The sequence below is a fragment of the Pseudophryne corroboree genome, chromosome 2 (genome assembly GCF_028390025.1).
Source record: "Pseudophryne corroboree isolate aPseCor3 chromosome 2, aPseCor3.hap2, whole genome shotgun sequence".
NCBI lineage: Eukaryota > Metazoa > Chordata > Amphibia > Anura > Myobatrachidae > Pseudophryne > Pseudophryne corroboree.
In genome coordinates, this window is record NC_086445.1 from 984,491,164 (window position 1) to 984,517,340 (window position 26,177).

Sequence of the window (26,177 nt, forward strand, 5' to 3'; positions counted from 1 at the left end):
ATCGCTCAGTATGTACCCAACATCACCCCTTCCCCCACATGTTGCAAAATAGGAATAATTCCATATAATATGAACATTTGTAATGCTGTTGCAGTTATAGTGTACATTGTATATAGTAAACAATATTAAAATACTTTAAAAAAAAAAAAAACTTAAAAAAAAAAAAAGTGAAAGAAGAACTTATCCTGGTGTTTAGTGGTACGTGGGAATAGAGAAGATCTGTAGAAAATATAGCATTTTTCAGTTAAGGGTCAGTGAAGCCCAGGGAAAGGAGAAGTTTTGGGTGTTGATGTAGGATTAAAAGGTGTTCCTCCGGTGGTAACAGATACCTTTATAGGTGGAGCACCTATAGATTTTGTGTGAGTACAGTATAGTCATATTTTAAATTGGTAGAAGACACCTGTGGAGCTGAGAGTGAATTAATGATCAAGTATGGAGTGCATCAGTTCCCCCCTCTGAGGCATATTACACTATGGGGCTAATTCAGGATGGATCGCAATTTGGGGGACGGCAACGCTCCGTTTCCAGGGAGGAGACGGAGCGTTGCGGGGGCGGGGCGATGCGAACGGGAGTGTGTCGGGGGCGCGATCGCGGCGGCTGCGTGACGTCACACGCTGCGGCCGCGATGGGTATGACGGCGCCGGAACCCCTGCGGGCGCCAGCAGGAGCCATCCTTAGTTTCTGCTGACAAGCAGAAATTGCAACGCGATCACAATTTCTGCTTGTTGAAGGGGGACAGGCGCCGGTCAGTATGCTGGATGGCCTTGCCCAGCGATGGGCGGCCCCCAGTATGCGACCAAAAGGATAGCAAATTCTGCTGATTAACAGAATTTGCTATCCTTACTGAATTAGCCCCTATATGCTCTTCTTATACCAATCTTTTTTACATGAAATTACCCTTTGAGTAAACGAGAACCTTCAGATGTGGATGGAATAACACAAGGGAATCCTCCGGTGGAAGATTCGGATTAAAGGTACCTTTACAGGTGGAACCCACCCCACAATTGTGTGAGTACGGTACGCCAATCTTCCATTCTGTTTTGGTGGAGGACACTGATGAAGCCGCTGACTGAACTTTAAGCGGAGAAACGCGTTTGTCATATTTACGGCAAGGGAGAGTTGGATATCCGAATTAAGTGCCGGCCGGCCAGAGGCACCTATTTACACGGAAAGGATTGGACATCTTACCTGTTATCCATCATACGGTGGACTCCGGATAAGGCTAGTTTTGGAGGCGACAGCCGGGAGAGGTATTTAAGAAAGTGTAAAGCTGAAAATTAATATGTGGATAAACATCCCTATGGTTTTGATGAGCGGGGACTATGAATGACTATTAAAACTGGAAGTACTATTTAATACCAGCATAAGTATACGGGGAAACTCCGTTTGGAAACCGCTTTCTAACCAATTGTGCACTCAAAGAACTGCTACTTGAAATACAAATGGAGGCTTGATAAACAGCTACACAGGCACTAAATTATAACTGAAACACCAGTTACTATTGTAGCAGATTGACGAAAAAGGTTACAATTGTGACAATATTGTTGGATGAGATTGCTCAGGTTAAGTGTTTAGCTGCACAGATTTATACATAGTTAGGAGTGTTTAAATTCTCTGGTTGGCAACAAAAGATAGTAATATGGTATGACTTGCATATTTTAATTATATTAAATAGTAATATTGTATAATTGAATGTTCTTATATGGGTTATTAAAAACAACTATTTTTAATGTGAATGTGCCAGCGCTGTCCTTGTATTTTTGGAAAGGTGAGGAGCCTGAGATGAGGGGAGCCTGAGAAGAGAGGATGCTGAGAGGAGAATGAGAGGAGCAGAGCCTGAGAAAGCACAGCACCCTGCCACAGCGTTTACGGTGAAATGAAGCTCATGTTCCTTGTGGATGACTCATGATAAATAAAAATATCAGACTGAATTGGTTTAATGGAGATTATGGTCCTAATTCAAGGTTAATTGCAAAAGCAAAAACTTTCTCTAATGGGCAAAACTATACTGCACTGCAGGGGGGGGGGGGCAGATATAACATGTGCAGAGAGAGTTAGATTCGGGTGGGGTGTGTTCAAACTGAAATATAAATTGCAGTGTAAAAATAAAGCAGCCAGTATTTACCCTGCACAGAAACAAAATAACCCACCCAAATCTAACTCTCTCTGCAAATGTTACATCTGCCCCCCCCCCCCCCTGCAGTGCACATAGTTTTGCCCATTAGAGGAAGATTTTGCATTTGCAATCAACCTTTAATTAGGTCCTGTACTGTATATGCACATTTACGAACAAAAATTCATATCAAAAATTGTCTAAGTAAATGTGTGTTTCAGTCCTGGAAACTCGACGAGATCGATTTCCACCTATTTTAAGTTAATTGAAATCAAACCCTTAAGGGGGGTACACACTGAGAGATCCCTGCTTAGATTTTAAGCAGGGATCTCTCGTGTGTATGCCCCCCAGCGATAGCAATGCGCAGGGCCGCGCATCTCTATCGCCGGTGCTATATTGAGCCTGCATGCAGGCTCAATCTAGCGGGTTGCTCACTTCAGCGCTGTAGTGTGAAGTGAGCATCCCCCCGTCCCCCCTCGCTCAGCACACGTCGCGCTGAGTGCTGAGTGGTCTGTGATAGATTGCTCAGCACACATCTCTCTAGTGTGTACCCCCCTTTAGTAAATAACCCCCTTGGTCAGAGAACCTGCCAGTAAGGACTCTGCCTCCCAGCTAAGCTCCCAAGAGTAAACAGTGACTGAAAAGCCATTAACACCAATTGTAGGCGCCATGTTTGGCCTCTGGCAAGAATTCGGGCAGATATAACATGTGCAGAGAGAGAGAGATTTGGGTGGGTTATTTTGTTTCTGTGCAGGGTAAATACTGGCTGCTTTATTTTTACACTGCAATTTAGAATTCAATTTGAACACACCCCACCCAAATCTGACTCTCTCTGCACGTTATATCGCCATCCCCCCCACCCCCCCGCAGGGCACATGGTTTTGCCGAAATGCTAACAAATTTGCTGCTGCGATCGACTTTGAATTACCCCCATAGGGAGTCTGAATCCGTAAAACACCCTGGAGTGAAAGTATGAATGTCAGGAATAGATGCAATTTTTCTCTGAAACCGCACCGACAAGGCAGAGATATGAACCTTGAGGGAGGCCAGACGAAGGCCTAAGTCCAGGCCTTGTTGCAGAAAAGCCAGAAATCTGGAAGTACTGAATTCGCATGCATCGTTATTCTTAGAAGCACACCAGGTGAAGTAAGAATTCCAGACTCTGTAATAAATCCGCGCAGATGCCGGTTTTCGGGCTTTCAGCATAGTTTGGAAAACCATCTCGGAAAATCCTTTGGCCCTCAGGAGTGAAGCTTCAAGAGCCACGCCGTCAAAGCCAGTCTGGCCAGGTCCGGATAGACCAGGCCTGGCAAACCTGTGGCTCTCCAGCTGTTGTGAAACTACACATCCCAGCAGCCCCTTCCACAGTTATAGCATTCCCTAATAACAAAACTGTAGCAGGGCATACCGGGACCTGTAGTTTTACAACAGCTGGAGAGCCACAGGTTGGCCAGGCCTGGGACAGACACAAGGGCCCTGAACGAGGAGGTCTGGTCGTTGAGGAAGTAGAAGAGGATGCTCTATCGATAGACCCTGCAGGTCTGAGAACCAAATGCCGTCTGGGCCACGCTAGAACGACTAGAAATAGTATTCCTCCTTCTTGTTTGAACTTCCGTAGTACCCTGGGCAGGAGTGACACTGGAGGGAACACGTAGGGCAGCCGTAAGTTCCATGGAATTGCCAGTGCGTCCACGAACGCTGCTTGAGGATCCCTGGTTCTTGATTTGAAGACTGGAACTTTGTGATTGTGTCGAGACGCCATCAGGTCTACATCTGGTATGCCCCACTTGTCCACTTGAAGTTGAAAGAAGACTTCCTGATGAAGACTCCACTTTCCGGTGTGCATGTCCTGATGACTGAGGAAATCAGCTTCCCAGTTGAGGACTTTTGGAATGAACACTGCCGATATTGCTGGCAGATGGTGTTCCGCCCAACAAAGTATTTTTGACACTTCCATCATTGCCATGCGGCTTCGAGTGCCGCCTTGATGGTTTATGTATACCACCGTGGTGGCGTTGTCTGACCATACTTGAAAAGGCCTGTTCTGTACTAGAGGAAGGGCGAAAGACAAAGCATTGTGAACACTGCACGCAATTCCAGAATGTTTATCGGGAGGAGCGATTCCTTTTTGGTCCACCGACCCTGGAAAAAAAGAGTGTTGCTCCAACACCACACCCCAACCCCTCAAGCTGGCATCAGTCGTTAGGAGGACCCAGTTGGGGATCCAGAAGGGACAGCCCCTGCTCAACTGCTGGTCCTGTAGCCACTAGGCCAGTGACAGACGAACCTCCGGAGTCAAGGATACCATGTGAGACCTGATCCGATGAGGTAGGCCATCCCACTTGGAAAGAATTAACCTTTGCAGAGGGCGGGAATGAAATTGAGCGTACTCCACCATGTCGAAAGCCAACACCATCGGGCCTAGTACTTGCATCGCCGAATGTAATGACATCCTTGGGCGAGAGAGGAAGTATCTAATCCTGTCCTGAAGCTTCAGGACCTTCTCTGGAGACAGAAACAGCCGTTGACTGTGTGTGTCCAGCAGTGCCCCCAGGTGCACCATGCTTTGAACTGGGACCAGCGAGGACTTCTTCCAGTTGATGAGCCACCTGTGGGCTTGTAGGAAGTTTACAGTCAGTTGCAGATGACATTGTGGGAGTTTGCCAGAATCAGCAAGTCATCCAGATACAGCAGAATCCCGACTCCCTGGTGACGGAGAAGAGCAGTCATCACGGCCATAATCTTGGTGAAGATCCGAGGAGCCGTGGCCAGTCCAAACGGCAGAGCCTTAAATTGATAGCGGAGGTTGCCAATAGCAAACCGCAGATATTGCTGATGCGACATGGCAATAGGTATATGCAGGTAAGCATCCTGTATATCCAGGGATACCATATAGTCTCCGGGTTCCATGGCCAGTACAATTGAGCGCAGTGTTTCCATACGGAACTTGGGACACTCTCACAAACTTGTTCAGTGATTTGAGGTTGAGAATAGGCCGGAAAGACCCATTGGGTTTTGGTACTAGAAACAGGGTCGAATAGTATCCTCTGCCTCTCTGGGACAGAGGTACCGGGACCACCACTCCTGTATTCAGGAGGGAACGCACAACCAATTGAAGAGCTTGCACCTTTAACGGATCCGAAGGGGGAACAGTGGTGCACAACTGGCGAGGGGGACGCCTCTTGAAAGACTGCGTACCCGTGAGAGACAACTTCTCGCACCCATGCATCTGAAGTGGTCTTTAACCAGACCTGGGTGAATCGCAGAAGTCGGCCTCCCACCCTAGGATCCCCCAGGGGGAGGCCCGCCCCGTCATGCAGCAGGCTTGTCGTGTTCAGAAGCAGGCTGACGGGCTGCCCAGGACTGTTTTGCCTTGGGCTTTGTGGTTTGGAAGCACGAGATTGTCTTGGGTATGCCTGACCTTTTGCTTTCTCTTGAGGTCGAAAGGAGCGAAGATTGGTACCTTTTGCCTTCTGTGCAGAAGGAGCAGTATTAGGGAGAAAAGCAGTCTTAGAGCCGCTAAGTCAGCCACAATTTTATGGAGGTCTTCCCCAAATAAGATGTCTCCCTTAAAAGGGAGAACCTCTAAGGTCTTTTTGGAGTCCAGGCCCACCTTCCATGACCTCAACCAGAGAATACGGCGAGCCAGGATGGATGTAGTTGATGCCTTGGCCACCAGCACACCTGCCTCAGAGGACGACTCCTGAATGTAATAGGCGGTGGTGGTAATATGAGACAGGTATTGTCTGGCATTGTCAGATATATCCTGGGGCAAATCAAACTCTAATGCCTGAACCCATGTTTCAATTCCTTTTGCAGCCCAGGAGGCTGCTATAGTGGGTCTACGTACAGCACCGGTAAGGGAGTAAATAGACTTCAGGCATCCCTCCACACGCTTATCTGTCGGTTCCTTCAGTGAGGTGACAGCGGTGACAGGCAGAGTAGATAACACCACCTGACGGGTGACATGGGAATCCACCGGCGGTGAATTTTCCCACTTATTACACAACTCTGTAGGTAGAGGATAGCGAGCTACCATCCGTTTAGACAGGGAGAATTTCTTCCCTGGAGTAGTCCAGGGTTCTTGTCTTATGTCCACTAAATGGTCAGAATGCAGTAAAAATGTTTTAGTTACCTTCTGACGTTTAAACTTATCAGGTTTCTTAGACACCCTGGTGGAATCCTCATCATCATCCTCATCTGAGATTTGCAGGATCTGCTTAATAGCAACCACTAGGTCAGGGACATTCTTGTCAGAAGCAGCTGTGTCAGTGTCTGTCGGGACAGTATGCTCCCCATCCTCTTCACAGAGATGAATGGATTGTGAGGAGGAAGTAGCCCGCTTAGATGACCCCGTGACACGAGAGTGGTTTGAGGCAGTCTTATGTCTAATCAAGGATTGACTCAAATGCTGCAACTGGGTAAACAAATTAGGGACAAGATGCGACTGTAATGGCACAGGAGGTCCCATAGGGGGCGTAAGGCATGTCACAAGAGTATTTAGCATAGTTGAGAACGCCGCCCAAGGTGGCTCATGAATGGTTACAGGAGCTGCGGACTGACTGGGAGATGTATGGCACATAGTACACAGACCATCATACAAAACTTCCCCCTCAGTCAAAGCCTTGACGCATGCGCTGCATGATGCAGGAGCGTCCCCGGATTTCGCGCCCTTTGTGTTAGACATTGTCAGTGATGCAACAACAGAGCATATTAGTAAGATACAGCCAGACAGAGTACAATACCTGCGAATAAATTCCCTAGTATGTGACTACGTACACAACACCAGCATCTAAATACGGTATTATGTGACTGAGTCCCCAGTACACAACACCAGCGAATAAATCCATTATGTGACTGAGTACACAGTAGAATACACTTAAACGGTAAACACTGTGAAGCACTATATATGTGACCCAGACGCACCTAGTCCCTTAGGGTACAGAATACAGTGATAAACAACGCTGGGATACATTGAAAGTAAAATCCACACAGCAGATACAGGCACACACAGTCACATTGCAGATAATTATTTTAATAAGGCAATAAAACTGCACTGGACTATATATATATATATATAAAAAAACAAAGCGCGGTCTCAGACCGGATGAATATATCAAAATACTCATACAATAAATTCTGGAACAGGTACACTTGTTCTTAACTAACAGTGTCTTTATATCGACATGTGGAATACTGAAGTGTTTGTAGAATCACAGCGCTGATGTACAGGCGGATTTACAAGGAAGACCTTGCCCTGCAGTCCCGGAGACCATTCGCAGCTATGCTTAGAAGATGGCGCCCAGCGTCTCAGTCAGGGATTGAGGGAGAGTGTGAGGCAGCTCCAGGGCGGGAACACCAGCGCCCTGGGACGGGGGAGGGGCTACAGGTCAAGTGCCGTCTCCCCTATGCTGGTCCTCACCACCTGGTACTATGGAGTCTTATTAAAGTGGGCATTAGTACGCCTGACCTGTACTCCTATGCCCTGGTGGATATAGTGGGGTCCCTGCTCGGTGACAGTGTCCACGCCAGCATTGCAGTCCATCTCGCTAGACTATGATCGGAACGCGATTTAATGGCGAGTCCCACCTGGGGGACCCTCTTACCTCCTCCCTTCGTATCAGCCACGCGAACCAGGAGAGCGCTGCGACCGTGTGCCCAATGCTGGAGCGCCCCCACCGCAAGTACCAGGGAACTGAGCCAGCGGGAGTATGCGACGCCGCTGGCGAGGTGACGAACCGTAGCACAGAATGTCACCCTGACATGTAAGTGCTGCGGCCCTTGAAGTCTTCTAATAAAAGCTTTTTCAGCCCCTGTTAACTGAGCTCACAGTGCCTGGAGGCGGGGTTATAGAGGAGGCCCCAATGCATCCTGGGACAGTCTAAAACTTTAGCCTGCAAAAAACAGGGAAACGGCTGCGCAGTGTATCAGGGAAAAAATGAAAAGAGACGACGTTTTGTTTAAAAATTAACACAATTTATTAACCATGAATACTGAATAAAAATATGCTTTTCATAAAACTAGTAATTTAAAAGTTAGTAGTATGTATAACTGTATAATGAAACACACCTTGATGAATATAGGTATCGTAGGAAATTTAGGAGCAGCTTATATAAGGAGACTTGTTAAAGATCCGTAATTACTCACAAGATTTTCACTTGTGGATTCATTTGTATAGATGATAAATGAAAAACGGTCCCAAATAGTGCACAGTGTGCCCGTCACAAAGCTGTGTTGCTGTAATGTATACCTCTCCTGTGGGCTGGTCCGAGACCGGGCGTCCCCGGTTCTTGATCCTGCGTTGCCCACTCGTGCTATGCAGCAAGGAGATGGTAAAAGACGCCGGGCTGATGTAGTACGTGAGACGGATGTAGCTGATAGGAGCCGCGTGCTGGTATGTGCGGCTTGCGGGAACCGAAGTGCCGGTATGAAAGTCCGTTGGATCTTGGCAGAGAGCTGCTGGTGTAGATACCTGGATCAAGGTGGATGATGAGGCGGGGTCCTAACGCGTTTCGTCACGTATCACGTGTGTTTCATTATACAGTTATACATACTACTAACTTTTAAATTACTAGTTTTATGAAAAGCATATTTTTATTCAGTATTCATGGTTAATAAATTGTGTTAATTTTTAAACAAAACGTCGGCTCTTTTCATTTTTTCCCTGATACACTGCGCAGCCGTTTCCCTGTTTTTTGCAATCTCTATATAACACACACCTAGTGTTGTCGGCTGCGCGCCATATCAGGGAAATTTTGGTATTTTATAGTCTATTACTTGGGCGCTTTCAAGCAGTTATTTAGTTTTTTTGTTTCGTTAAAACTTTAGCCTGTTGGTGCCTGGATCAAGATCCATCTCTACATCCCTGATGTTTCCCTGTGGAAACCAATGTACCTCGCTGTAGAAATGACAGTTTATGATAGAAGAAATCACCACTTACATCACATACATGAATGTAATAAGCAGTGATGGAGTGGGGTGGCTGATAATTATTTTATTAGTAATGATGAACATGACGACACAGTAACATTAGAAGGTCGTAGAGAGCAATTGTTGCAGGAAAAGGAGTCTGCGCTATTACTGTATGCCTATGCTGTCAGTACAGTATTCCATGCAATGACCAGCCGAGCACCAGCACCCTCAGACCGATACCAATTACAAGAAGAAGTCAGACGTTACAAGCAGTGTAAGGTGCTTTATGCATATAAGTATGGGACACTTTCAGGCTGGGGATTCCCATCACATCACATCTGAACTAGAAATAGTGTTATGTATTTAATATAAACCATTTAGCATTTAGAAGACGAAAAGACCCTTCATTCATAATAGGTTACTGTGCACACAATCACCGATCACACGCATTACCTACCAGGGAGATCTTGCAGTAGTTCCTGGGCCAATAAGTAAGGACGCCACGAACAGTCTCTTTGTCCCTCTCCTTGCACATTGCACCAAACTCTTGCATTGCCTTTAAGAATAAGAATAATAAATGATACTATTGCCCTAGAAATAATGAACCAAAACTAGAACACTGTCCCCACACTTGTGTAAATGCACTCATATATCTGCATTAATTGGTACAATTTTGCGTTTTGTAGACAATTGTCCAAAAAAAAAAAATTTGTAGCTGTATGGGGTTTAAAGATAAACAATTCTGATCAAAAAACTGATCAGAATCACAAAATCAGGTCTCTAAGTGGTTTAATATCAGGGACCAATTGGGGCTTTAGAGTTGTAGTGTATGACGTTTATTGGTCATTTCACCGATAGACAGCAGTTTATCTATTGTTGTGGATGGGGCCTATCAAGCATCTGCTGTGATGGCAGTGCCCGATTTGACAGGAGTCCCAGCTCTATACATCAATGCTGTGGACACGGAGACGAGCCTGGATCCTGAAGGACCTTGTCCACATCAGTCATTACTGTAGAGTTTGGCAGCAGTAGGACATCGATAGCAGTGTGGTTCATTTAAAAAAAAACGGCATAGTGAGCTGTGATTGGCTCGTTCGTGACGCCATTTTCAAAATCCATCACTGACCCGCCTCATTGGGTTGGATTATATAAGACAGTGTGATGCAGCGAAATAGCAGTCACATGGCCGGGAAGGAGCAGGCAAGAGCTCCAGAAGAAGAAGATGTTGTAAGTCCAGGGGGCAGCAGCCATGCAAAAGAGCTTAAAGGCCACAACTCCCCAGGTGAAGGTGCTGGTTAATAAACTACTATAACATTAGGTGTCCTGTTAATATATTTTCTTTACAGGCGGACTACAGGTTCCAGCAGGCCCTTAAAGTCCAGGCATGCTGGCACTTGTTGTTCCACAAGTGCCCACATGCTGGGGCAGCGCTTGCAGATACCTGTAGTCTTCCTGTAAAGAACAATACTTTTCATCCCTAGCAACCCCCGCACCGACCGCCACCAGGGGTGCCAAGGATAGTCCTGAGCTTTCAGCCAGGGCAGGTTGCTTCTGAGGAATTCCAGAACTGGGCTGAACAGTTTGGGGCTGATCAATGTGATGGCAGGGGTACCCCACGCTGTGAGTCCTCCTGCCATGGCATTATCCCCCTGTGGTGGTTACAGGGAAATAGGGGGAACCCCATGCCGGCTTTCTACCTATTTTCCCAATAGCAGAGCAGGCACAGAGGTCCAGAGCTGGTTACTGATTTGGGGGAACCCTTACAATTTTTTTTACATTAACCTTTTCTTTAGCCTACAGATCATACTGGGTAGTGTAGCTCTGACCATTATTATGTACACAGTCCATGTTATAGGACAGACCTTTATTTACATTTTCTACATGTGACTAGTAAAAGGCTGGACCTTTGAGGAGATGTCTGGGCACCTTCATGATTTGCAGATTCAATCTTTGGCTGAAAAAAATCGGCAAATCACTGAATATGATATGTAATGTATGGGCATAGGTTGCTGGATTGGGGAATCTTTAAATATGAAGGGGGAAAAAAAATCACAGAATCTGAAAGTCGCTCTTTTTGTGACTGCCGATGTATGGGGCTCTTAGGCCTGCTTCTTCTACCATAGGTTTATTCTGGCAAAATAATAACGCATATTTACTGGGTGATTCATCGCGTACTACGGGCGCTCTTCACACCGTCGTAAGAGGCTGCACCCCCTTTACCCTTGCACGCCCTTGTCGCATGCAATATTTTTATTATATGGTTAAAAATTGCACGGACAAAGGGCGTGCGATGGTTAAGGGGTCGTAGCCCCTTGCAACGGCGTGAACAGCGCACGCAGGGCCTGATTAATCACCTAGTAGGTGCTGTGGTTGGGGGAGTGGCGGGTGCAGGGGAGGCGCAGATGGTGGAGGGGATGCCGCGGGTGGGGGAGGAGCAGTTGCGGTGGGGGAGAGGTGGGTGTGCGTGGGCGCCGCGGGTAACGGAGGGGGTCCAGAGCCACCGCGGGTGGGGGGCGGTGCAGTTGCGGGGGTGTCGCGGGTGCGGTGGTGCTGCGGGTGGGAAAGGGGCGGGTGCGGGGGTGCTGCGGGTGGGGGAGGGGGTCCGGAGCCACCGCGGGTGGTGGAGGAGGGGGAAGGGAGGGGGGGTGCCGCGGAAGGGGCCCGGAGGTATTGCTTCTCCTCCTAGAAGCAGCTAAGCTGCTGTCCTCCCTTTGGCCGTGGCTCTCCCAAAGACTCGCACAGCAGCCAAGCAGCCAGTCACTATTGTTAGCTCCGGTGTCCCAACGCGCCACATTACAGGGAAGAAGATGCACTCAATAAACAGCTCCCAGCAGCCCTTAGCGCCGGAATGCTTCGGCGCTAAGTGCGTCTACTTCCCTGTAATGTGGCGCGTTGGGACACCGGCGCTAACAATAGTGACTGGCTGGCAGAATCAATGTAAAAGGTGAGAGTGCTGTGCAGTGTCAGTGACACTGCACACCCACTGCACTGCACAGCACTGTCACATTTTACATTGATTCAGCGTCCATACATTACCCTCCGCGATATCAGCCACTCTATCCATTACATTAGCCATCTTGGGGCTTCGGGGCCGGCAGCCCAGGGGCTGTGTTGCGGACTCAGGGCCTCTGGGGATCTGGGGATCTGGGCGCGGCTGTGGCGGGGAGGTACTTCTGTGACATCACGCGCAGAAGAGGCTCCGGGGCTCAGAGAGTATGTGGCGCAGGGAGGGCTCTGAAAGCCTTCTGCTGCACCGCTTTCATACACATCTATGCCGGTGCCGCAGCAGTTTTTGTTCCACCTGCGCCGCGACTATGGAGTGGGGATTGTTGATGCCGGAGGGGGCAGGTGGACTGGCAGCAGGACATAGGGGGTCATTCCGACCTGATCGCTAGCAGGCTACTTTTAGCACTGCTGCGATCAAGTAGTCACCGCCTACAGGGGAGGGGGGAATCGCTGTGCAGGGCTGCAAATGCTTGTGCAGAGAGCTGCACAAATAAAAGTTTTTGCAGTCTCTGCACAGCTCAGGACTTACTCACCCGCTGTGATCATCCAGGAGGGAGCTGACGTCGGGATCCCTCCCTGGAAACGGCTGGGCAGGCTTGCGTTCGGACGGACGCTCCCTGAAAACGGTCAGTTGACGCCTCCAGCCGGCCTCTTCCTGCCAATCTTCTTGCATTCGCTGCTGCAAACTCTTTCTTTGTTATTCTCGTCGCTGCCCGGCGACGTCTGTTGCCAGGCAGCGTTGCGCCTGCGCATTGCTGCATGCGCAGTTCTGACTCGTTCGTGCGGCTGCGAAAAAGTGCAGCGTGCGAACGGGTTGGAATGACCACCATAAGACGCTGCAGTAAAAGGATTTTTGTTGTTCCCTATCTACAGCGCAGAGACTTGCTGCAGATGCAGTGGCATACCCTCCAGCTGGACCTTTTTGGCAGACACAGTCCCTTTTTTTTATGGTCTGTACCGATTTTTGGCTCTCCAAACTCCAATTAAAAGTAATGGAAAAGAAGCGTGGCCACGCCCCCTTTTCAAATTTGTACCGATTTTTAGGTGTAAATTGTTGGAGGGTATGTTGCTGCAGATGCAGTGGGCCTATTTTGGGGTGTGGACTTGGAGCTGCAGCTCCATCAGGCCCATTGTTAATCCTGGTCTGGGAACACACAGCAGCCAAAGGGCAGAGCCTCCCATTGGATGTAACCTGTGTGGGAGGGCTTTTCTCACCCAATCAGCTGTGGACTGGTTGTGATAGACCTGCTGCTAACCCAATGAGAGCTCCTAGCCACGCCCAGCGTTATACACACAGGCACAGAGTCACAGATCTGGGCTATTATATAGGAGATTTATTTTAAAGCAATTTTCCCAATCTTGTTTGAATTCTGCTGCCATTGCTGTTATTTATCCACCATTGTAACAGAAACTCGCCCCCTTTGCCCCTCCTTGAATTGACCTCACAGTTTTAACCGGACATCTTCTAAAATATGACTGAATGTAATATGTATCACACAGGTTATTAATTTTAACAATCCACTTACTTTTAATTTTGTTGTGACGTCCCGCTTGGAGAGCTTACGTAACACCATTCGGAAGTCGGCATCAACAAGACTGTCGACCTCTTCGGCGCCCTGCACGGCAGGGACATAACCCAGGTCGTTCTGTGATGATCCAAACCCAATGAAACCAGGCACTGTCCCACTTTCCTTGGCAAGGAGCTCTGCCGCCCTTCCGCTGCTTGACGGCTGCAATGTAGAGACTGGGCTTAGTTTCCCCTGCTTTGTGCTACACACACAGGACCACTAAGCTTACAATACAAGTTGGTTTATACTAATAAGAGTAAAGGGGTGTAAAGGATCACGCAACCTTACCTGAATATAATGGACAGCGCCCACAGAGATAGGCACCGGCATGTATCTGAAGTACCCAAGGTGCACACTCCTAAATTTCTAAGCGTATCTACTTTATTTCACCTATTAAGTGTTGAACGTATATTCTGCATAAACTTAAAGAGGTTACAAACCTTCTGTGGAGTTCTGTGTAAACCGACTTTTTGGGGGAAATTCACCTGGAAATGACGGTGACGAAGTGACGGAGCAATGCTCAGAACACCGTTACCTCACAGCTACTAGCATCACACATGGGCCCTCATTACGAGTTGATTGCTCGCTAGCTACTTTTAGCAGCCGTGCAAACGCATAGTCGTCGCCCATGGGGGAGTGTATTTTCGCTTTGCAAGAGTGCGAACGCCTGTGCAGCCGAACGGCACAAAAACATTTTGTGCAAAACAAGACCAGCCCTGTAGTTACTTATTCTGTGCGATGATTGCTGCGATGAAGGTCCCGGAATTGACGTCAGATACCCGCCCTGCAAACGCATAGACACACCTGCGTTTTTCCAAACACTCCCAGAAAACGGTCAGTTGACACCCATAAACGCCCTCTTCATGTCAATCTCCTTGCAATCGGCTGTGCGAATGGAATTGTCGCTAGAAGCAGTGCAAAACAACGATGCTCTTTGTACCCGTACGCCGCGCATGTGCATTACACACCATACGCATACGTTGTTTTGCAGTTTTTTAAATTGATCGCTACGCAGCAGCTAGCGATCAACTCGGAATGACCCCCATTATGCCTAGCTCCACACAGAGGTGTGCACTGTGCAGTATATGTGTGACATTGGGCTACCATTATACTCATCATGGCCCTCATTCCGGGTTGTTCGCTCGCTAGCTGCTTTTAGTAGCAGTGCAAACGCTAGGCCGCCGCCCTCTGGGAGTGTATCTTAGCTTAGCAGAAGTGCGAACGAAAGGATCGCATCGCTGCTACAAAAAAAAGATGTGCAGTTTCTGAGTAGCTCGAGACTTACTCCTAGCTTGCGATCACTTCAGACTGTTTAGTTCCTGTTTTGACGTCACAAACACGCCCTGCGTTCGGCAAGCCACGCCTGCGTTTCCCCAGCCACTCCTGCGTTTTTATCCGACACGCCTGCGTTTTTCCACACACTCCCCAAAAACGGTCAGTTACCACCCAGAAACACCCACTTCCTGTCAATCACTCTGCGGCCAGCAGTGCGACTGATAAGCGTCGCTAGACCTTGTGTGAAACTGCATCGGCTTTTGTGAAAGTACGTCGTGCGTGCGCACTGCGCCCCATACGCATGCGCAGAAGTGCCGCTTTTTAACCTAATTGCTGCGCTGCGAACTAAAGCAGCTAGCGATCAACTCGGAATGAGGGCCCATGTGCGCAACTGCACACCAGGACCACACATTGCTGAAAATTTCATTTCCCCCATTATGTGCAAATCAGAAAGGAATTTGCACATAATGAGAAAAGATTTTTATTTTTTTTTAAAAATCAGCAATGTTACTAACCTGCAATGAAAGTTCACACATCTTTTACTTTGATGATAGTACTTTCCCCATTGAAGGTAATGGTCTTGGCCTGATCTGAGCAATAAATACTAACTAGTGTTCATTCTATCAAACGCCACCTGTCACAACCCGCACAGTTCCTCTTTCCTGCCTATGTAGTTGCTTTCTGCTCTGGTGCTTCTAGCACACTCTGGACTGTATGTCAACACTGAGATACAGACCAGAGAGTGCTGGAAGCACCAGAGCAGAGAGTGACAACACAGACAGGAAAGAGGAACTGCGCGGGTTGTGAAAGGTACAGGGTGCTAGAATGAACACTATAAACTATTAAAGAATTCCTTGCAAGTGACACAACATGAGCAGGTTCACACTGAGCGTAGCTGGACAATTTACTCTGTCATATTTGTGCAGAATAATATAATGTGGCAAACAGCAAACTACATCAATATACAGTATTTATTCTCTGTTGAAAATAGGACAGCAAAACCAAACAAGTTACAATGAGAAAATGAGTGAATGTGCACACTTGCCGAGAAAGTGAACGACGTCGTTAATTTTCACCCTTCCTGAGCGACGTTGTTTACTTTCTCAGCAAGTGTGTATGCCACCGAAAGATGCGCGGTCCCGCTGGTTGTTAACGACCTTTGCTGTCGACCGTGCATGCAGCTCAATTTGAACTGTCGTCCAAAAGCTGCATGCACGACCCGGGCTCCTGCGTGACGTCACTGAGCGATATGGTCGTCATATCGCTCAGTGTGTACGCCCTGCCGCCGACCGCCCCGGCAGGGAAGGGAACACCCTAGGCGACGTCGCTCATAGAGCACATCGCCTAGTGTGTACCCACCTTGAAAGAGAGAGAGAGATCCAAAGCGGTACTTCATGGCATAATAGAGATACTCAGCAGTGACGTTTCAGAGACATCCATCTGCTTTCTCTCGCTCCTGAGTCCACTCTTTTACCACACATATCGCTCACCTCAGAGAAGTACGTAAACCCCAAATTTACATACATCTATGATGTTTATAGTTCTGCGACGGGGCGGTGACAGGCAGCGTTACAGGGGGAGTGTCGGCCCTGCTTTATTTACACGATGCTTCCTGTGGCACTAGAGTATTCGTACAAAAACGCAGCGGCTGTGTGATGTGCCGCCATCTCTGAATCAGGCTCAATAGTAATAACTCCAAGGGCTGTCTTCTTATATTCCTCAGGAACTACTTTATAAGCACAAAATTTACCACACACACGGAAGGACAAAACTTACAGGCTGGTTCATTGGCCATCAGACCAAGTACCCATAATGCATGGGGCCCAAGCCGTGAAGTCACTGAAGGGTCACACGTGTAGATTGCACAGGACAATGTGATTTTCCACTATACCAGATAACAATCCGTCAGCCATGTTTTGATTTCGACGTTGTTAGATGGATGTTTTTGTCTTTACACACAAAGTACATGTTGAAACAATGGGGGTAATTCCAAGTTGATCGCAGCAGGAAATTTTTTAGCAGTTGGGCAAAACCATGTGCACTGCAGGGGGTGGGGGGCAGATATAACATGTGCAGAGAGAGTTAGATTTGGGTGGGTTATTTTATTTCTGTGCAGGGTAAATACTGGCTGCTTTATTTTTACACTGCAAATTAGATTGCAGATTGAACACACCACACCCAAATCTAACTCTCTCTGCACATGTTATATCTGCCTCCCCTGCAGTGCACATGGTTTTGCCCAACTGCTAAAAAAAATCCTGCTGCGATCAACTTGGAATTACCCCCAATAACATATTAAGTGACGAGAACATTGGGGCAGTGTGTGCGCCCAACATAGGTTATTTTAGAGCTGTAAAACAGTATATGATGAATAAAAGTTTGCATGATAAATACTGAATACAGATCTGGGCACTATCAACTAGTGTGTCTGTGCCTTATGGCAGGATGCTTGGCGCAACTTACATACTCCACCACGGCAGCCATTTTTACATTTTCCTGAGTATTGCACCTTATTCCCATCGTAGCCGCACACAGTCACGCATACCGCTTTCACATCGCAATATCGGGTCTCACCCGGGAATTGGAAATGGGTGCTTCCTGGGTAGGACCCGGCATTGGACCTTTCACACTGCCCTCCCGACCGGCAATATGCCGAGTTGGGTTGCCATAGCGGTGGGGGGCAGAGCCAGGAGACGAGCTCATCTCTGCGCCGCCTCTCCCTATGTAGTGAACGGGTCCCGGGTAGCAACAACACAGCAACCCGTTCACACTGCCCCTGACCCGGCGGTATTCATCCTGGGAATAACCCGGGTTGAATTACCGGGTCAGGCGACACAGGATTTCTGAAGGGACCCTTTCACACCGCACAGTGACCCGTGTCGACCGGGCAATATACCGCAAGGCGTGGCTCACTCATATCGAACCTCCGTCTTTTGCCTTAGTCCCCAGATTAGTGCATGTATCTCACATAGAAGCTACATGCAATGCCAGCGTCCGTATTCCGTGTATTGGACTTTTGTCACATTGGTGAAAAGGCCTCTGGCAGAACATATACGACAAGACTAGGCCGCAAAATCTGAGGCGTGCTTAATGGAACTATTTGGCGCAAATTGAGGCTAAGTGGGAACCCACCTGTAACCCTACAGGGCCCCATACACTACAACGATCTCATGTCGGAGGTGATCGCAGGCGATCACCCCGGTAGCCTCCCGGGGGCAGGATCGGCCAAGATACATCGTATGCTGTCCATTTGCTAAGATATATCTTGGCGATCCCAAGCCATGCCCTCAGGTCAGACCAGATTGAATGTGCAGCACATTCAATCTGGAGGATCCGATCCGATGCTCACGGGAACGCGCATCGGATCGGATCAGTTCGTGAACACCTCTAAAATGCCCGATTTCAGCCGATATATCGGGACGAATGCCAGGTGACGGAACCTCACCAGCCAGGTGATAGATATATATATATATATATATATATATATATATATATATATATAATCTTGCAAAGAATGAGGCGGCACTCAGGAGTCTATGGTGAACAGGTGAACTCTGTCAAATTGAACTTTATCGACGTTTCGGGGTGCAAGCCCCCGTCTTCAGGACACACAGTGAAAAGAACAAGTGAAAGACATACATTTAAATACACTTACCAGGCGCGCCTCCAGCCGTCCTCTCCTCGCCGCTGCCCGGCTTCCGGACTCAGCGCTTCCGGTCAGGTGACCCGACCCCGTGACGCGAGCTACCAGCGCCGTCATGCAGGGGGCGGGGGAGGTCGTTGTCATGGTGCGTACTACCAAAACATAATACAAAAGATGACAATTGTGCAATCAATAAGACAGTACAGGCAATCTAGTGCCCGGCTGACACACACATATACAAAGTGAAATAGATAAGCATTAAAAATACATAATACCTTGTGACAAGAATGTCTTAAAAAAACACATAAGTCAATGTATTAATTAACTAAAACATAGCGGTTTACACTACCCCTGTATATCTGGACCTGATTACACAATAGCCCTTACCAGCGCACAACATCTGTACATAGAGCATTCTTTTTTAATTCTATTCATTGAGCATTAATTTGTTAAAAAAATATGGAATCAAGCCCGGAAGCACGGGCATTCTGAATGCTCCATTCATCCTTTGAGCTATCATAAGTCTACCTCAAGTTTTCTGCACAAGGAACTAAGCAAAACTGCTCATCCCCAAGGACTCATTAAGACCTCTAGGGCTCAAGGTGTCCAACTTTATTATCCACCTGGTTTCTAGCTGTAAGAGGCACTTGGACTTGTCGCCCCCCCTAATAGAGAAAGGCACCTGATCCACAATACGGTATCTTAACGATGCCAGCGAGTGTTTAGCTACGGCAAAATGCCGTGCTACTGGCTGTTTGCTGGTACCCGACACCAAGGCTGCCCTAATGGCAGATCTGTGTTGGGTCATCCTCACTTTAAACGTGCACTCTGTCTTGCCCACGTAGTGTAACCCACATGGGCAAGACAAGAGATACACCACGAATCTGGAATTGCATGTGTATGCTGCCTTTAGCATAATGGTTTTGCCCGAGTATGGATGTTTAAATGAATCCCCCGTGACCAGGAAATTGCATGTAGTGCACCCACATCTGTAACAGCCTTTTCGTGACCTAAAGAAGTTGCCTTCAGCTACAGTTTTTTTGACCACGTTAGTCTTAACCACTAAACTTCTGATATTGCGGCTTTGAGTGTAGCTGGGCATCAGTTTAGTATCTTTCAGCATCTTCAAATCAGGATCAGTGCTGATAATGGGCCAAAGCTCTTTGGCCCTTCTGCTGGTATGTCTGCTGGTTAAGACTAACGTGGTCAAAAAAACTGTAGCTGAAGGCAACTTCTTTAGGTCATGAAAAGGCTGTTACAGATGTGGGTGCACTACATGCAATTTCCTGGTCACGGGGGATTCATTTAAACATCCATACTCGGGCAAAACCATTATGCTAAAGGCAGCATACACATGCAATTCCAGATTCGTGGTGTATCTCTTGTCTTGCCCATGTGGGTTACACTACGTGGGCAAGACAGAGTGCACATTTAAAGTGAGGATGACCCAACACAGATCTGCCATTAGGGCAGCCTTGGTGTCGGGTACCAGCAAACAGCCAGTAGCACGGCATTTTGCCGTAGCTAAACACTCGCTGGCATCGTTAAGATACCGTATTGTGGATCAGGTGCCTTTCTCTATTAGGGGGGGCGACAAGTCCAAGCGCCTCTTACAGCTAGAAACCAGGTGGATAATAAAGTTGGACACCTTGAGCCCTAGAGGTGTTAATGAGTCCTTGGGGATGAGCAGTTTTGCTTAGTTCCTTGTGCAGAAAACATGAGGTAGACTTATGATAGCTCAAAGGATGAATGGAGCATTCAGAATGCCCGTGCTTCTGGGCTTGATTCCATATTTTTTTAACAAATTAATGCTCAATTAATAGAATTAAAAAAGAATGCTCTATGTACAGATGTTGTGCGCTGGTAAGGGCTATTGTGTAATCAGGTCCAGATATACAGGGGTAGTGTAAACCGCTCTGTTTTAGTTAATTAATACATTGCCTTATGTGTTTTTTTAAGACATTCTTGTCACAAGGTATTATGTATTTTTAATGCTTATCTATTTCACTTTGTATATGTGTGTGTCAGCCGGGCACTAGATTGCCTGTACTGTCTTATTGATTGCACAATTGTCATCTTTTGTATTATGTTTTGGTAGCACGCACCATGACAACGACCTCCCCCGCCCCCTGCATGACGGCGCTGGTAGCTCGCGTCACGGGGTCGGGTCACCTGCCCGGAAGCGCTGAGTCCGGAAGCCAGGCAGCGGCGAGGAGAGGACGGCTGGAGGCGCGCCTGGTAAGTGTATTTAAATGTATGTCTTTCACTTGTTCTTTTCACTGTGTGTCCTGAAGACGGGGTCTTGCACCCCGAAACGTCGATAAAGTTCCATTTGACAGAGTTCACCTGTTCACCATAGACTCCTGAGTGCCGCCTCGTTCTTTGCAAGTTATACATACCCAGACTGCCTAGTCTGGTAGGGAAGGCACCGGAGCAGGAGCTCTGCTCAGATAGCCCATGGGGGAGTGGTTGATTCTATTTCGGAGTGGGAGAAGGGACCTTCTGACGTATCTAGGGGAGGAGACACGTCACCAGGGGGAGGAGCTACGGGCGAACAGGGTACCCGAAAAGTACCCTCGCGGGCTCGCTCCGCTCGCCACCTGATTACTAAAGGTAATAGTTGGTGGCGTGGATAGTAGAGGAACTATCCCGCTGGCATAGCTCCTCCCCCTTGTGTCGTAACTCCTCCCCCTTACGGAAAAGGTCCCTTAGCCCACTTGATTCTAGGGTAGATGCTAGAATCAAGTGGGCTAAGGGACCTTTTCCGTAAGGGGGAGGAGTTACGACACAAGGGGGAGGAGCTAGGCCAGCGGGATAGTTCCTCTACTATCCACGCCACCAACTATTACCTTTAGTAATCAGGTGGCGAGCGAAGCGAGCCACCGAGCCCGAAGCGTGGCGAGCGAAGCGTGGCGAGCGTACTTTTCGGGTATTCTATTCGCCCGTAGCTCCTCCCCCTGGTGACGTGTCTCCTCCCCTAGATACGTCAGCAGGTCCCTTCTCCCACTCCGAAATAGAATCAACCTTGATTCTAGCATCTACCATGGGGGAGTGCCAGACAATTTGAGGTATATATATATATATATATATATATATATATATATATATATATATACATATATAAGTGTACATAGGCAGCCTAATATCATTAGGCTCTAAAGGTTCCTTTCAGAGGAATTATTTATTCATATCATGTTTATTTATTTTTTTCATGCATTATATTTTTACAATTTATTTATTATTTTTTTTCATGCATTATATTTTTATATTTTTTTGATTTTTTGACTCTGAATTGTTATTATTTAGTGTTTTTGTACTTTGTACAATGGTCCAGTTGTGCGATGTTTGTATGTATGGACTACCCCCCAGGCCGGGACATCTGTTAAGTATTGACATATTTTTTCCCACTGTGATCACTTTGCTAATGTTTTGATAGCAGCATGTGAGCCACGCCCCACGATGTACTGCACACTGTCATCTGATCTTGTTTAGTATTAGTGGGTAGGAACCCAATTTAGAGTTCACCCACTGCTTGTTCGGTGCACATACGGGCCATTTCCGGTCCGGTGGAACGCACTTCCGGCAGGTGGAACGCAGGAGCTCCGTGACCTGCCGGGGCGCGTTGCAGTTGCTACGGATGTTGGTGCTAGGGGCCCTTGATGGCTATTGTGATGTGCGGCCTGGGAGCCGCATCTATGTAGATGATAGAGTACTTTGCAGAGTATTAGCCGTGAATACTCACTGGCGGGATGCTTTAGAGAGTTGCGCATGATGTATCCGGCCACTTCCGGTCCGGGATATTTAAATAGCAGTCCCGTTGCTGTCATTTGGCATGCAGCTCAGGGACGCGTTACTCTCCTCCCAACCACTGTAAGTTTTTACCTTTTACTTTGTATCATTGACCTTACACTGAACGTAGACTGTAGCACTATATAGATACAGTTTTTTGTTGTTATTCATGCAGCACGCCGGGCATACCGTGACCCTGCAGCTGCATCATGGTAGCAGGATCTGTTTGATCAGGTATGTTTGAGAATGGTTTTCACTGAAGTACTATGGTAGTGATTTTTTCCATGAGTATAATCCATGTTTGACATTTTATTTTAGCTGTACGTTCTTCTACATCTATGACTTTTAAGACTGTGTCCGGATATGCTATTCCTTTTTGTGCTAGGAATTTGTTGATGACTATGATCTGATCATAGGTGAGCTGTTTCACGTGATACTATGAGTTTGGGTGGCTCTGTCACAGGTGAAGGTGGTGAGATTTATGTAAAAGCTGCATGATCACATACATTAGTAATTGGTGAGATGGAATATTTAATGCGGTGATTATATTATTGGATGGTTGTCAGATGATACTTGGCCTGGGAGGCGTAGTTCCCTGTATATGTGAATTTGTCTATACTTTATTCTTTTCACAGACACATGACAATAATTTGATGCAAGATGTTAATTTAAAAGCTAATAGTCTTGAGAAAGGCCCGTCATACGGACCGAAACGTCGACATATAAGGCTTTGGACTTTGTTAATAAAAGTCTTTTTATACACGGACTTCATTTATTACTGCGAGAGTGCACCTTCCACCTAGTGGAAATTTTGCTATATATATATATATATATATATATATATATATATATATATATTGTAACACTGTAGGGGTGCAAGGTGCCTTTTCCTGGGGAATATGGCAGCACGCAGCAGCTGAGGAACAACACAAGTCCAGTTTCTGGTACAACTGACCCCGGCCAGTTTTATTGAAACAGAAAATAAAACAAACCCCAAAATAAAAATACCTTGCCTGTCCGGCACTAACTAAACATAAGATGTTCCTAACTGTCACTAAACAAAACACAGAGTTCTTCAGTACATACTGTATAGCTTACTTGCATCAGAAAGCGTGTCTCTCACACACAGATCCTGCAGCCTTCCCAGGCAGTCTGCCCATACTAATCAGGTTAGAAGCACTATATCACTCTTACACAGCTGAAACCCTGATTAGCCCTCTGTGAGGCCAAAGACCCGAACTGGGCCCAATGTCTAGAACTCGCCTTATCTCTCTCTCAGAGCCTTTACCCAGCTTTTACAGCAAACTGAAAAGGTTCAGACAAAACAAAAAGCATTTTTCCTAGAAGTTAACATTTTCTAAAACATGTAAGACAAGAACCTGGGACAAATATACCTGCCCTCAAACACTATCCCAGTGTTCTTGTCACATATCCCCCTCCCCTGTTTCGACCTAGGGGCCGGAACACTTGTAGCCCCCAAACAGAAGATGCGAGACAATGCATCTGCGTTGGCCAATTGTGTTCCCGGTCTATGTTCGACAGTAAACTTAAAGTCCTGCAACGCTAGAAACCATCTAGTTACACGAGCATTCTTGCCTCTATTTACATACATCCATTTTAAAGGGGCATGGTCTGTCACTAGTCTGAATTGTCTACCCAAGAGGTAATATCTCAAGGTATCTAGTGCCCACTTAATGGCCAAAGCCTCCTTTTCCACAATGGCATACCTTTTTTCATGCTCATTGAGTTTCCTACTCAAATAAATGATAGGGTGTTCGTCCCCATCTCTGGTTTGGGACAGCACAGCACCTATCCCTACCTCTGAGGCATCTGTCTGTACCACAAATTCTTTTGAAAAATCTGGTGTTATCAACACCGGTTGTGAACACAAAGCCACTTTTAACGCTTGGAACGCCTTTTCTGCATCAGGGTTCCATTTCACCACATTTGACTGCTTCCCTTTGGTAAGGTCTGACAACGGCACCGCTGTGGTCGCAAAATTAGGAATAAACCGTCTATAGTACCCAGTAATTCCCAAAAAAGCCCTTACCTGTTTTTTATTCACTGGACGAGGCCAGTTTTGAATAGCATCAACTTTATTCAATTGGGGCCTAATCAGACCTCTGCCTATGGTGAAGCCCAAGTATTTGACCTCCTCCATTGCGAGGCAGCACTTCTTTGGGTTAGCAGTTAACCCTGCCTCTCTGATTGAGTCCAGTACTGCTTGTACTTTAACCAAATGTGACCCCCAGTCTGTACTGTGAATTACCACATCATCCAAATAGGCAGCTGCATATTTTCTATGGGGCCTCAAAATTTTATCCATCGCCCGTTGAAAGGTTGCTGGAGCCCCATGCAACCCAAAGGGTAACATCTTATACTGGTACAGCCCCTCCGGAACCGAAAAGGCTGTTTTTTCTTTGGCGCTATCAGATAAAGGTATTTGCCAGTAACCTTTGGTCAGGTCCAATGTGGTGAGAAACCTGGCTGTTCCCAGCCTTTCTACAAGCTCATCCACACGGGGCATGGGGTATGCGTCAAACTTGGACACCTCATTTAACTTACGAAAGTCATTACAGAAGCGTATGCTACCGTCGGGCTTCGGGATGAGCACTATGGGACTGGACCACTCACTGTTAGACTCCTCTATGACTCCAAGTTCTAACATGGTTTTAACTTCCTTAGAAATAGCTTCTCGCTGAGCTTCAGGAATCCTATATGGCTTTAAATGAACCCTGACCCCTGGTTCTGTGACAATGTCATGTTTTATTATGGTCGTTCGGCCAGGCAGCTCTGAAAATACCTCCCTATTTTGGATGAGAAATTCTTTAACCTGATTGTTCTGATCAGCTGATAATGTCTCTGACACCTTCACTGCGGGAAGCAACCGGGGTGAAGACACCGAAGGGCAAGGCTCCGCTGACAGAGACAACCTATCTTTCCAGGGTTTGATTAAGTTAACATGGTAGATCTGTTCGGGTTTTCTCTTTCCCGGCTGGTATACTTTGTAATTAACCTCATTCACTTTTTCCCTAATCTCAAATGGACCCTGCCATTTAGCTAGGAATTTGCTTTCCACAGTGGGTACCAAAACAAGAACTCTATCTCCAGGAGCAAATTCCCGTATCTTGGCACTCCGGTTATAGACCCTCTGTTGAGCCCTTTGGGCCTGTTCCATGTGCTCTCTGACAACAGGTACCACGGCTGCAATCCTATCCTGCATTTGTGTTACATGCTCAATAACGCTTCTATAAGGAGTGGGCTGTCCTTCCCACGTCTCTTTGGCAACATCCAACAGCCCTCTGGGGTGTCTACCATACAACAAATCAAATGGAGAAAACCCCGTAGAGGACTGAGGAACTTCTCTGATGGCCATTAACAAGTAGGGCAACAAACAATCCCAGTTTTTCCCATCTCTCTCAACAACCTTTTTTAACATACTTTTTAATGTTTTATTAAACCTTTCCACCAACCCGTCAGTTTGGGGATGGTAGATGGACGTCCTGAGGTGAGTGACCTTAAATAACTTGCACAATTCTTTCATGATCCTTGACATAAATGGAGTACCTTGGTCAGTCAAAATTTCTTTTGGTATTCCCACTAGAGATGAGCGGATTCGGTTTTACTCGGTTTTACTCGGTTCTCAAAACCGAATCTTATTGGCTATCCAAAACACGTGACATCCGTGAGCCAATTAGATGCCGTTTTGAGAACCGAGTAAAACCGAACCCGCTCATCTCTAATTCCCACTCTACTAAATACCTGCACCAGCTCCCTAGCTATCGCCTTGGTTGTGATAGTGCGTAAAGGGACAGCCTCAGGATATCGAGTGGCATAGTCCATAATTACCAGGATATACTGATGGCCCCGA

The 26,177-nt window shown here is 47.1% G+C and overlaps 1 protein-coding gene across 1 annotated transcript in view; it reads right to left on the bottom strand.

Annotated features, from left to right (window-relative positions):
• LTN1 (listerin E3 ubiquitin protein ligase 1) overlaps nucleotides 1-26,177 on the bottom strand; it is a 179,649-nt gene that overhangs the window by 144,400 nt on the left and 9,072 nt on the right. The window contains exons 2-3 of the mRNA XM_063956390.1: nucleotides 13,558-13,761; nucleotides 9,483-9,581 (exon numbers count right to left, since the gene is read on the bottom strand). Coding sequence (XP_063812460.1) covers nucleotides 9,483-9,581; nucleotides 13,558-13,761 — 303 coding nt within the window. The remainder of the gene's footprint in view (nucleotides 1-9,482; nucleotides 9,582-13,557; nucleotides 13,762-26,177) is intronic.